General features: G+C 47.7%; 1 protein-coding gene across 2 annotated transcripts in view; it reads right to left on the reverse strand.

Annotated features, from left to right (window-relative positions):
* Window positions 1–13,939, reverse strand: part of KCND3 (potassium voltage-gated channel subfamily D member 3) — a 479,226-nt gene that overhangs the window by 38,993 nt on the left and 426,294 nt on the right. For both annotated transcript variants that reach the window (XM_084848355.1, XM_084848354.1), the window contains exon 3: window positions 1,750–1,851. In XM_084848355.1, coding sequence (XP_084704481.1) covers window positions 1,750–1,851 — 102 coding nt within the window. The remainder of the gene's footprint in view (window positions 1–1,749; window positions 1,852–13,939) is intronic.

Here is a 13,939-nt window from a genome sequence, read left to right on the forward strand (position 1 = left end):
GCTTCAGTCTCACACCTTCAGTTCGTCATTCACAGGTTCATTACAGATGCAAATCCTCAGAGACTTTCTGGCTACAAAGGAATGCCTCCAGGGGACTCAAATGGGATCACCGAAAGTTGCCTGCCATTTGAAAGGGAGGCAATCTGGCTAGGCTAACTTAGGGAGGGAGGCCCCATCCCTTGCCTGCTACTTCCCTGCGTAGCCTCTTGCTAACCAGGCCGACCGTCTGCACGCTGCCCCTGATGCTTCCCTCATAGCTCTGCGCCGCTGCCTCGCGTCTCGTAGGTCACAGTCCTCAAGCCCCTCCTCCTCCTGCTTACTGCTTCTCACAGAGGAGGGGTGAGGAGGAAGCTTTGTGCCTGGCCATCTGGGAGTTGGTAACCTGAGAAGCACACCCTACCCATAGCTGAACTGGCTTGTGAAAATGCCTCCCCCAGTTCTGGCTGCTCCTCTTCTGAATCTGAGCTGCTGACTATCTCCCTGTGCTCAGAATCAAGCCTGACACCCGCAGAACAAGGGCCCAGGTAAGGAGCTGGGGGATGGGCGGTGTGTGTGTGTGTGTGTGTGTGTGGAAGTGGGATTCTAATATCTGAATCCTGCTTTGTTTTCATAGGCCAAAGCGAGCCAAATCAGGCCCACCTCGTGGCCACTGAGCTGGGTATGTGTGTGTGTGTCCATGCACAGCCCTATAAAATACATCATTTATGGCTGTAATTTTCCAGTGATAGGCTAATGGCAGCTGCCATTAGTGTATTGAATTTTTTTGAAAGCTGGAAAGCCACTCTGCCAACTCTGGGGGACACAGCAGGCTCCAGGGTACTCTGTGGGGCACCAAGCGGCCTGAATTGCCTGGCAACAGACTGCCCTCACCTGGGCTGGACAGTTGGGGGGTTGTACATTCCTAATCTCAACACCATATTGCACATCTTCACATCTCTGCCAACAGACGTGGCAAGTTCTAGCAGCTGTGTAAGAGTGCTTGCATGCTGAATCCAAGGAGTGTTGAACTTCTTTCAGCCTGACGGCCAAATTTAATTTCAGAGAAGCTCTCAGGGACTGCATTTCAGTGGTGGGCAGAGCCAACGACAAAAGGAGGCAGGTCCCAAAATGCAAAAAATACCAGCATATTTTAGCTTAAAGCTCTTACTGCCAAGAACTAAGCCTTAGGAGAGGCATTTCAACCTATTAGAATGGGGAACAAATCATGCAAATGCTGGGAAGCCACCATACAGTTGGTGATTTGGGGAAAGTGGTTTGGACGGGGGGTGGGGAGGTGGCATTGGGAAAATGGGTGGGACCACTTGGGGAACCTCAGAGGGAAAACTGGGACCCCACAAGGGTTGGACTGGGACCCTAGGCCTGAGGTTCCCCAGCCCTGCACTAGTGAGTAAAGGCTCTGTCATTATTCCATTGACATCTATGCCAGTGTAGTCCCACTGAAAGTGATGGCTTGAGGTTGCTAGTTAAGGGTTTGACTTCTTGGAAGTTTTTAATCTTTCTGTCATCATTAGAGGGTGAGCTTCTGCCTGAGCTTTCAAGAAAGAGCCCAAGAAGCTTCCATTGCGATCCTTTCCTTTTGCAACTGCACTCCAGCTACCTACATTTAGCGCTTTCAGTAAAATTACAGTATAATTATAGCACAGCTTGAGCCTGCCTACGAAACTGACACAGGGAGCGACAAGGAAAGAATAAGGGGTGGGGATACTTTTCAACGTTCCTCTGAAAGGGTTTGCTTTTCCTTGTACATACCGTCAACTCCAGTGCTTCATTAAGGAGGCCATTGCGCTTACTGTGAAGGTAGGCATTAGAACTGCCTGTCTTGGCCACACGAATCCTGGCCAGCCGGGCTTTCTGTAGAAGGAAAGAAAGAAAGAAAAAGAAAGAAAGAAAGGAAATGGGAAGGGGTTAAATCTGAACCCATCATTAACCTTGACTTCTCTTTGGTGAAAACCATAAGGTATCTTTCATTTTGATGCTTTAGAAGAGAGATATTGTTCATACAGGTTAACAGTTTTATTACTTCCTACATTTTTTTAAAAAAGCTTATTTGATGGAGTTTTTGCTTCTGAAAAAGAAAAGTGTTGTGTGTGTGTGTGTGTGTGTGTGCGTGTGTGTGTGTGTGTATAATGGCTTTCAACATAGTAGAAGCATATGGCAGGAGCAGGAAACCATAATGTCCTATGGGACATAATATTGTGTATTGATGACATCCCTGAAGCCAAAAGTTGTCAGATGGAGCTGGGTTTTGATTCAGAAGACTGTAGGACAAATCCTGCCTCTCAGATGTAGTGTAACCTGGATAAAGTCAGTACTATCTCCCAGTTTCATGCCACTGTTAACTTGGGATGCTGGTGACCTACCTCATAGAGTTATTGTGAGAACAAATATGGGAAAGATTGAAAGGTTTTTCTGCACATTTGTGCTGTAAGCCTATGTACGCCAACTGCAATTAGTGAAACTGACTCCCAGGAAAACATGCTGAGGATTAGGCTGCAAGGGTGCATTCTATAGCATGCTTACCCAGAAGTAAGTCCCATTAAACTCAGGGTGACTTCCTTTTCTGTGCACATGAGTACGATTAGGCCTTAAGGATGCAACTACATGTTATTTCGGCAACCATGACTTCCCAATCCCATCTTTGCAGAATAACACTAAAACAGAGGAGGCATTTCAGAGGAGAAGTGCTTGGTGGGAGGAGGTGCTTCTTAACCCCTTCACTTACCCTCCACCCCATCCCCAGCTATTTTGCCTATTGTCCCCTTCTCTCCTTCTACATCAGGATCCAAGACAAGCAATAAGACTAGAAGAAAAAAATGGCTTGGGGGAAAGGAGAGGAGCTATAGTGGAAACAATGGTGGCTGGTGACTCCAGTTCCAGAGGGGCTGTGATTCCATTCAAGGTTTTAGTTACCACCAGCTAAAACTAATCTGCTGAAAGGTGCTATCCAAGGTCCTGAACCCATTTTGGGGACAGGGTTCAGCACCTTGGATAGCACCATTAGAATTTTGGCTGGTGGTAAGTAAAACCTTGAATGGAATCACATTTGTGGTCACCAGCCACGACTGAGTGGAAATGCAGCTGGCAAGAAAAGGGTTAAGCACACCTCTCCCAACTGCTGCTTCTCCTCTGAAAAAGCCCATCCAGCCTTCATTCATATCCTTCAGTAAATATGGGACTGGGAACCCTTTTTTTTTTTTTTCCAGAAATGTACAGTTCTTCTTTTAAGCATACTATACATTAATGAGGCAGAATAATTCTGCCCAGTAAGTCTTAGAGCAATTTTATTCACCAAGATAATAGACAAAAAACTGGAACAGAAAGCATAATTATAGATGTGCTCAATTTTTTTCCCCTATGGGGTGATAAATAAATGGATGCTTCAGAACTGAAAATGTTCTAACATCAACTGTGTGGTGTAGTGGCTAGAGTGTTACACGAGACCAGGGAGACGCAGATTCAAATCCCCACTCAGCTATGAAGATCACTGGGTGATATTTGGGGAAGAGAAACATGTAAGCTGCCTTCAGCTTCTTGGAGAAAAGATGGGAGATAAATGCAGTAAATAAATAATAGTACAACACCTTTACTACGAGCATCTGAAAGTCATAAAACAATGAACTAGCTTTTGAGTGTCATTTATATTTTCAAAAGGAGAATAGCCATTGCTTCTTTATCCCAGTATGTTTTCATTTGGCACAAACTTAACTTATTAGTCTGTAACATCTTATTACATACAGCAGATGGGTCTCCATCATGCCTTGGAGTGCCAGCAACACCTTCTACTCTTCTCCCTTCCCATTCTTTTTTTAGTGTCCTGCATGAGGAAGACTGCTGTGAAACTCAAAAGGTAGATCATTATTTTGTGTCATTCAGTTGACCTAATAAAAGTATTATGCTGCTCCTGTTTGATTTTTTTTTCTTAATAGACCAACACAGCTAATTGCCTTTTTTGTCAGAAAGAATTGAATACCATTTTTGTATTGGTCATTTCAAGACACCAGCCACTCTCCTATTCTCTGCATGTATTAAGCTCCAGTTTCTCCTGAAACCCATCCAGCAAACCCATCCTGAAACCCATCCATCCAGTGAGAGGAAAAAAAGTTAAACTTCATTTCAGTGTGCTTACTGCTTAGTACCCTGCTCTGATGGTTCCAAGCTTTTGTGAAACAGAACATTTCAAATTCAGGAGTACCTTTTTGGCACACAAACTGTACCCGTGTTGCCAAGGTTACAAGGCATCTATCTCTGCTGATTGCAGGCACAAGGCTCTCTTTCTCCCTCTCTGAAGAGAGGTCAGTTTGTTTTTTCCAAAAATAAAAATATAATTAAAACAAAATTGGCATTAATTGCAATCAAATCCCCCACCCCCCACTAAATAATTTTAGATGGAGATGTTTATTTGTGTTGTGGAACAAAATGAGCCATACTATTAATTCACATAGTAATTGACATAACGAGGAACAGCCAGGGAATCTTCATTATCTTGTTTTAAAGAGCTGCTTTATAATGATCAGTCTAGCTTAGTACTGTCCAAACTGACTAGAAGCTGTTCAGTAGGGTCCCCTGACTAGGGTCCCCCCCCACCACCATCCAAAGCTGTGCAACTTGAGATCTTTTAACTGGACTTGAAGATGGGAGCTTCTACAAGCACCTGCTTCTGTTCTTCCTCTGAGATCTGGGGCAGTATCTAACTGTATCACTCCATTAGCACAAATGATAACTCCTGTGCAACTCCATGTCCAACCAGTTGTGCAACTTGTTGCACATTCTGCTTGCACAACTAGTTGTGCTACCAGTTGCATAATTGCTTGCACAACTGGTTGTGCAAGCGTAATGGGCAACAACTTGCACAATGGATAGATTCAGCAGAGCTCCGCTGTCAGGAACGCCTTGGCGGCCTCTCTAAGTAGATTCCAATAGCTAACTCAAGACACAGACGAAAGGGAATTCTTTTCAAAGCTTTAATCCCATTACACCTTAATGACTCTTTCAGATGCTAATCACCAGTGGCTAAAGCAAAGAAACAGCAGCATGGACTACGCTTTAGGCAGGCAGTTGATCGTTTGAAAGAGAGTCACTTGAAGACCCAGAACTTATGGACTAGGGAGAGCTCCCTCTTTCCCTTGGGTCCTCCCTCTTTCCCTTGGGTCCATGGGAGGCGGCCGTTGCTTGCGCGCCAAATGGGCGCTATGCCTCCTTTCCGCACCCTCCATCACTCATCGCTCTTTGCATCTGCATCGAGCGTCTAAGAATCCGCCCTCCTGCACTCCCTCATTACCCAGGTCACTATCTCTGGAATGCCAGCAGGAGGAATCTCTGCCAGGTGCTGAACCTGTGAGGGATGAGCTGGCTCCACTCCCACGGATGGCTGTTCCTCCTCAGAATCAGAACTGCTCTGGGGGGCTCTCTGGGCTCAGTTTATTTTATTTATTTATTTATTAAATGTATTAATCGCCCATCTGGCTGGTCACCCAGCCACTCTGGGCGATGTACAACACACCATAAAACAATTTAAAACAATAAAATTCTACCATAATTTTTTTTTTAAATACCCTAACCCACCCCAAATGCCTGCCTGAACAACCACGTTTTTAATGCATGACAGAAGCTCATTAAAGAGGGGGCATGACGGAGTTCCCTAGGGAGGGAGTTCCACAGAGTAGGGGCCACCACAGAAAAGGCCCTCTCCCTCGTCCCCACCAGTCTAGCTGTCCTGGCTGATGGGACAGAGAGAAGGCCATCCGAGGCTGATCTTGCTAAGCGGCCTGTCTGGTGTTTCTGGAGGCACTCTTTAAGATAGGCTGGGCCGGAACCATATAGGGTTTTAAAGGTCAAAACCAACACCTTGAATTTGGCCCGGAAAACAACTGGTAACCAGTGCAACTCCTTCAGCACTGGAGTGATGTGATCTCGCCGGCGGCTGCCTTTAATCAGGCGAGCCGCCGCGTTCTGTACCAGCTGCAGCTTCCGAACCGTCCTCAAGGGTAACCCCACATGGAGCGCATTACAGTAGTCTAAACGAGAGGAGACCAGGGCATGTACTACCGATGGGAGCAGATGGTCGGGAAGGAAGGGGCGCAGCCGCCGTATCAGATGGAGCTGATACAGCGCTGTCTGGCTCACAGCTGACACCTGAGCCTCCATGGACAGCTGGGAGTCCAAAATGACCCCCAGGCTGCGGACCTGGTCTTTCAAGGGTAGCCGTACCCCATTCAACACCAGGTCAACATCCCCCAGCCTCCTCTTGTCTCCCACCAAAAGTACCTCGGTCTTGTCAGGGTTCAGCTTCAGCTTATTCCTCCCCATCCAGCCACTCACCATCTCTAGACATTTGGACAGGGATTCTACAGCCAACCTTGGTGAAGATTTGAATGAGAGGTAGAGCTGCGTGTCATCCGTGTATTGATGACACTGCACCCCAAACCTCCTGATGATAGCCCCCAGTGGCTTCACATAGATGTTAAATAGCATCGGGGAGAGGATGGAACCCTGTGGCATCCCACAAGTAAGTGGCCACGGGTCCGAAACCTCCTCTCCCAGTGCTACCCTCTGGTACCTGCAGGAGAGGAAGGACCGGAACCACCGCAATACAGTGTCTCCAATGCCCAACCCCTCCAGGCGGTCCAGGAGGATACCGTGGTCAACGGTATCAAAAGCCACTGAGAGGTCAAGAAGAACAAGGAAGGAGCATTCACCCCTATCCAGAGCCCTCCTCATATCATCCACCAAGGCGACCAAGGCCGTTTCTGTCCCATGCCCAGGCCTGAAGCCCGACTGAAATGGGTCTAGATAATCAGTTTCTTCCAAGTGTGCCTTCAACTGCACCGCCACCACCTGCTCAATCACCTTGCCCCAAAATGGCAGATTTGAGACTGGGCGAAAGTTGTTCAAAACTTGAGGATCCAAGGAGGGCTTTTTTAAGAGTGGTCTTATCACTGCCTCCTTGAGGGATGATGGCATCACTCCCTCCTCAAGGGAGGCGTTCACCACCACCTTGATCCCCTCACCCAGTCTCTCTCTGCAGCTCATAATGAGCCAAGATGGGCAAGGATCAAGTAAGCAGGTGGTCGGCCTTACAGATGAAAGCACCTTGTCCACTTCATCAGGAGGAAGAAGCTGGAACTGATCCCACAAAACTGGTTTGCCACAGGCCGCCTCTTGCTCACTAACTGTATCCACAGTGTGCAGAGTAACACACCTAATCTGATCAATTTTATCTGCAAAGTGCCTTGCCAAAGCCTCACAGGAGGCCTTAGAATGCTCCAGTGGTTCTGGAGCCACAGGACCGACCAGGCTCCGGACCACTTGGAACAGCCTCCTGGGACAGCACTCTGCAGATGCGATGGAGGCAGCATAATATTCCTTTTTTGCTGCCTTCACCGCCCCGTGATAGGCTGAAGATACAGCTCTAGCCCGTGTCTGATCGTCTTTGGAGCGAGACTTCCGCCACCGGTGCTCTAGCCGTCTCACCTCCTGTTTCAGAGCTCGTAACTGCGGATTGAACCATGGTGCAGTCCGAGCCCTGTTCTGGGGGAGAGGGCATTTCGGAGCCACCCGATCTAATGCCCCAGTGATTGCGGCATTCCAGCCACCCACCAGGGTCTCGACCGAGTGGCCGTTGGCATGCCCCAGAGAATCCCCAAGCGCGTTCAGGAATCCATTTGGATCCATAAGACGCCTGGGGCGGACCATTTTAATGGGTCCTCCACCCCTGCGGAGGGGTTGTGGAACCGAGAAGTCCAACGTCACCAGATAGTGATCTGACCATGACAAGGGGGTGGTGGATATACCCCCGACTTCCAGTTCACTCCCCGCTTCTCCAGAAACAAACACAAGGTCTAGTGCATGACCGGCTACATGGGTGGGCCCAGTTAGAATATGGTGCAGCTCCCAGGAGGCCATGGTCTCCATGAAGTCCCGAGGTGCTCCTGTGAGGATGGCCTCTGAATGTACGTTGAAGTCCCCCAACACCAGTAAGTTAGGGGACTGTACACGCACATCAGAGACCACCTCAAGCACCTCGGCCAGGGAGTCAGTCGTGCAGCGGGGTGGACAGTACACGAGCAGAATCCCCAGACTGCCCTTCGGGCCCAACCTCCAGTACATGCACTCAGCAACCTTGGTCTCCCGGAGAGGGGGTCTGGTGAAGACCAAGGACTCTCGGTAGATAACAGCCACTCCCCCTCCCCGATCCCCAGCCCTCGGCTGCTGTGCATACGAAAATCCAGCTGGACACATGGCTGCAAGGGTTGGAGCAGCAGCCTCGGCCAGCCAGGTCTCCGTAATTAGGGATGGCGGAGAATTTCTCCCCGAAACTTCGGGGGGCCGAGCGCCAACGTGTTCGGCCCCCCGAACAAGTTTCGGGGAGAAATCCTCCGCACCCCCCCACCCCCCGCACCCCCCCCGGGACGGGACTTACCTTTGCCGAATGTCCCTCCCGGCGGCGGGTCCGGCCGGCGGTTCGGCGGGTGTTTGTGCGGGGCGGGAGCGGCAGCCAGTCTTTCGACCGGCTGCCGCTGCCGCCATTCCAAGAAAAGAAAAAAAAAAAACGCCCCCGTGATAGGCTATGTGACGATTAACGTAGCCTATCATGGCTAGATTTGCAAAGTCAGCTGTGATAGGCTACGTAAATCGTCACGTAGCCTATCACGGGTGACTTAAAAAAAAAAAAAAAAGCGCGTACGGATAATGGCGGCCCCCATAGGGAGCTGCCATTTCTGTTCCTTATTTGGTCACTGTAGTCTACGTAAAGATTTACGTAGACTACGGCGAAAATAAGGGCAACGCTATTTGCGTTGCCCTTATTTTCGCCGTAGTCTACGTAAATCTTTACGTAGACTACAGCAACCAAATAAGGAACGCGAATGGCGGCTCCCTATCGGGGCCGCCATTAACGTACGCGCTTTTTTTTTTTTAAAGTCACATGTGATAGGCTATGTGACGATTAACGTAGCCTATCACGGCTGACTTTGCAGATCTAGCCGTGATAGGCTACGTTAATCGTCACGTAGCCTATCACGGGGGCGTTTTTTTTTTTAAAAAAAAGCTTTCGAGTTCGCGGCCGGGCGAGGCGGGAAGCCTCCTCCCCGGCCTGAATTTCGGCTGGGGCGAGGCGGGAAGCCTCTCCCCCCGGCCTGAACTTCGCGGGGGGAGCAGCGAAGCGCCTCCCCCCCACCGCGAACAAGCTTTGACGACAGGTAAGTGACTTTCGTCCACCCCTATCCATAATACATGCCACGTCTGCACCCTCATCCAGGATCATGTCATGGATGAGGGCGGTTTTCTGGGTAACAGACCTGGCATTGCAGACCAGCAAACGAAGGCCAGAAGATGGGGTCACGCCTCCCCCAGCCATCCTTTGGCTCTGGACAGGCCCGGAGCAGGGGACAGATACTACACATCTCTCCCTTGTTCCCCTTATCTGGCATGGCCTGCCCCTAGCACTCTGCCAGCGCCTGCCGCCCAGCCTCGGTATGTTCTGGCCCCCAACACTCTCCCCACTGCCTCCATCAGGTGGACACATGCCCCCTCGCTCCCGCCTATCAGGCAGGCTACCCACCCCTAAAAACACAACAAAATCCCCCCCAACAAAATAAAACAAACAAACAAAACAATTAAAATCCCCTTAAAAATGCCAGGCAGGAGTCCTCAGGGAAGGCCTGGTGGCGGTGGCGGCGGCAGCAGCAGCAGGCTCAGCAGCAGCAAGCACGCCTCTTCCCCAGTGGTGGTGGCTTCTCCTGCAGGCCCTGGCTCTCCCAGGCCACCTCAGCCAGCCAGCTTATGTAGCCTCTCCAGGGAGGGGCAGGTGGAGCAGCACAGCTGGCTCAGTACCTGGGGGCCTGGTCCTGACGTTTCCACCCTGACATCCGCTAGCAGTATTTGAGTTTGTGGAATGACATCACTAGGTAATGGCCCTGGTCAGTGGAGGCTGGTGGCTCTGATTTGGGGGGGGGGGCTGTGAATCCACTCTGGGTTGCAGCCAGAACCAGACTCTAAAGGAACTATCCAAGGTGCTGAACCCCATCCCCAAATAGGTTCAGCACACTGGATAGCTCCTTTAGAGTTCTGGCTGGTTCTAACTGAAACCTGGAGTGGATTCACAGCCACACTGAAATTGGAGCCACCAGCTTCCACTGTCCATGGTCTACACATGTCAGACTGCAAGTGGGGGTATAATTTTTAAATGCTCCCCATGTAGAAAAACTATCACTTCCCTTCCAGGAAAAGATTAGCATGGCAGGGAGAAAGCTTCTTTAAAAATAATAATTAATTTTGTAAATGATAATACAGAAAACGAGAAGCAGTTCGAGTACTATTAATATAATAACATTGCCATAGGGCAGTTAATGTCAGCTTAGTACAGTGAAATTTGTGAGTTTTCTTTTTCAAAATAAAAGTTTAAAATACTGATTTTGTTTAGGTAAGCATATATCTCCCCCCAAATGCTAGCATCTCTGGAAGTTGAAGACCATTTCTCCCTTCACTCATATAAGTACAAGACCCATATTTCTATATGTTGATCTTGCTTTGTTAGTCCTCTAACAAGCCTGCTATGATGGGTCAACTTGTCCACCAATGTTATTTGCCAATTTCGACTATACCAGCCTTGGATAGTAAGCCCAGTTCAAAATGTCCTGTGTTTGGCAAATTCAAGACATGCTGTAGCTAACACAAACAGCACAACCTCTTTATCTAAAATATGTGATGGTGAGTCGTTAAACATGGAAAGGAATGCTAATACTAGGTCTGGTTTTATTATTTGCTGTTCTGCATCAGAAATTACACCAAAGACTCTGAGCCAAAATTCCTCTACAAACTAACAACCCCACCATGTATTAACAGGGACCTCAACCTCTTTACATCCCCTCCAACACTCATGTGACAAAGTATGATTTATATGGTGAAGTTTTATGGGACCAAGGTGCCATCTGTGCACTAGTTTCAACAAGGTTGATTCCCAGAGCATAGGTGACATAGACTTTAGGGGACACTTAGACCATGTTGAGTTCCAGTCCATGTCTGAAATAACTGTCCCTAGATCTGCCTCCCATGCCATTTTCAGCCCCCTAACCTGTACGAGGGTCAAGAAGCAACAGTAAGGACCAGACATGGAACAACCGAGTGGTTCCAAATTGGGAAAGGAGTACGACAAGGCTGTATATTGTTGCCCTGCTTATTCAACTTATGCAGAGTACATCATGAGAAACGCTGGGTTGGATGAATCACAGGTCAGAATTAAGATTGCCAGGAGAATTATCAACAACCTCAGATACGCAGACGATACCACCCTAATGGCAGAAAGCGAAGAGGATCTAAAGAGCCTCTTGTTGAGGGTGAAAGTGGAGAGTGCAAAAGCTGGCTTGAAACTCAACATTAAAAAAACTAAGATCATGGCATCTGGCCTCATCACTTCCTGGCATATAGAAGGGGAAAAAATGGAAGCAGTGACAGATTTTATTTTCTTGGGCTCCAAGATCACTGCAGATGGTGACTGTAGCCATGAAATTAAAAGACGCTTGCTCCTTGGGAGGAAAGCTATGGCACACCTAGACAGCAGTGTAAGAAGCAGAGACATCACCTTGCCAACAAAGGTCCGTATAATCAAAGCTATGGTTTTCCCAGTAGTAACATATGGCTGTGTGAGAGCTGGACTATAAGGAAGGCTGAGTGCCGAAGAATTGATGCTTTCAAACTTTGGTGCTGGAGAAGACTCTTACGAGTCCCCTGGACTGCAAGGAGGTCCAATCAGTCAATCCTAAAGGAAATCAACCCTGAGTGCTCATTGGAAGGACAGATACTGAAGCTGAAGCTCAAATATTTTGGCCACCTAATGCGAAGAGAAAACTCCCTGGAAAAGACCCTGATGCTGGGAAAGACTGAAGGCAAAAAGGAGAAGGGGACGACAGAGGATGAGATGGCTAGATAGCATCACCGATGCAATGAATATGAACTTGAGCACACTCTGGGAGAGAGCGGAGGACAGGAAGGCCTGGCGTGCTATGGTCCATGGGGTCACGAAGAGTCGGACACAACTTAATGACTGAACAACAACTATAATCTCATATGATTCAGAAATCAGCAAGCTATTGTTGTCCAAATTTCCTGAATTAGAACAGCTAAGCTAGAATAGGTGCAGGCCCCTCAATCTGGATCAGCACCTATCATTGGGGGGAGGGCTGTCTGGATTGGGGTCCCTGCACCTACTCTAGAGTAAAGATTAAAAAAAAGATGTTGCTGCTAGACACAGTTTTAAAGTAATGTCTGTTCTGGCCTTTAGCGGGTCATATCATGTTGGCCTTAAGATATGCAAAAAGGAAAGGAAAGGTTCCTCTTGTGCAAGCACCGGGTCATTACTGACCCCTAGAGGGACGCCGCTTGCGCTGGCGTTTTCATGGCAGACTGTAGCGGGGTGGTTTGCCATCGCCTTCCCCAGTCGTGACTACCTATAAGATATGCAAAACCCAGGTTCAATTTCATGCTCGGATATGAAGCGCACTGGGTGAGCTTTGGCCAGGGAGCATCCCTCAGCTGTACTTGTCACACAGGGTAATTGTTAAGATAAAATGGGGACTGGAAACAATGGATGCTGCCCAAGGATCCTTGGAGGAAGGGCAAGATAAAACTCCGATAAATAATAGACATATTTTAAAACCGGGGCTGGGAGGGTGTGATCCATAAGTAATCACAGTCATTCTAGACAACAATGTATTTTGCCTGTCCCAGCAGAACATGTTTGCCTCTGCAATGAATTTTGGTGGCCTTATGTAGGATTAGTAAACTGTGGATGTGTTAAACTCTTCCTAATTTGCCTCAGTGCTATCTTGCTTTTCCTTGTCTATTAAGAGTTTTGTATCCCAAACCCTAGATAGATGTTATGGGATTGTTATCTTTCTGTATGCTTTGGCAATGCTGAATTGCATGTCATACCAATAAAACAATCCCTTTGGACTAGACTGATTGGTTTTACAGCCTGGCCTCTCTGCATGTTTGCTCAGAAGTAAAATCCACTCAGTTGAATGGGACTTCCTCCCATGTACGAGTGCATAGGTCCGCAGGCTTACAGTGCAATCCGACTTCTCATAAATGTCCCATTGATTTCAGTGAGCCTTATTCCAAAGTAATTGGGTATGGGATTGCAGACTTAATTACCGAAACGCCTTTAAAAGTAATACATTATAGTTAACTGCACAAAAAAGATGGCTACACTGAATGGTGCTTTCAATGGTTCTGTAGGACTCTCTTCTTTAATTTGCTCTGCTTAATAGACACACAGTGTAGCAAGAGAGGTAAATATGTACCATGGACTCTCCAGCACATAATGAGCCAAGAAGCTTTATTAGCATTTATGCATCAGTGACTCTGGCGCTCTATTAATAAGAATTGTTTAACTTTTTGAACTCTAACGTACATACACAATTTCCCAGGTAATGATGTGTCCTGAATACAGATCTGTATAAATTCAGTTACGTGAAAGAGGCCAGAAGGCAGTTATACTGGGACTATGAGGTATACTAGAGAGCTGTGAAATCCAGGTTGCTTCTGGACAAGGCTCTTCTTGCGCTATTGTTCTGGCCTCATTCACAGAATTTTACAGGGGGTCCAGAAAACATCACCTTCAATTTGTAACACTCTCATCTTTCCCACAGCTTCTTCCATCTTTTTTCATACCGCAGAAAATCTGTTAAGGGGAAAAAGATGGAATAGTTGCACAATACCTTCTAACTGATAGTGCTAGGAGCCCCCCATTTGGAAGTACTCCTGGCCACTGATACCTAGAAGTGAAGTGTTCTTAAATTGAAGTGTTCTTTGTATGGGCACTTTTGACCTGTTATGATATATTCAACATTCTTTACTTAAGGTATCCTTCTGGAATTTGGGCTATTCTCTGGCAACTGTCATAGCAAGAGAGTGTCAGGATTCCTTTTGCCCCCATTTAACT

Source organism: Heloderma suspectum, chromosome 4 (genome assembly GCF_057233095.1).
Source record: "Heloderma suspectum isolate Gila_16-S chromosome 4, 16-S_ref, whole genome shotgun sequence".
Lineage (NCBI taxonomy): Eukaryota > Metazoa > Chordata > Lepidosauria > Squamata > Helodermatidae > Heloderma > Heloderma suspectum.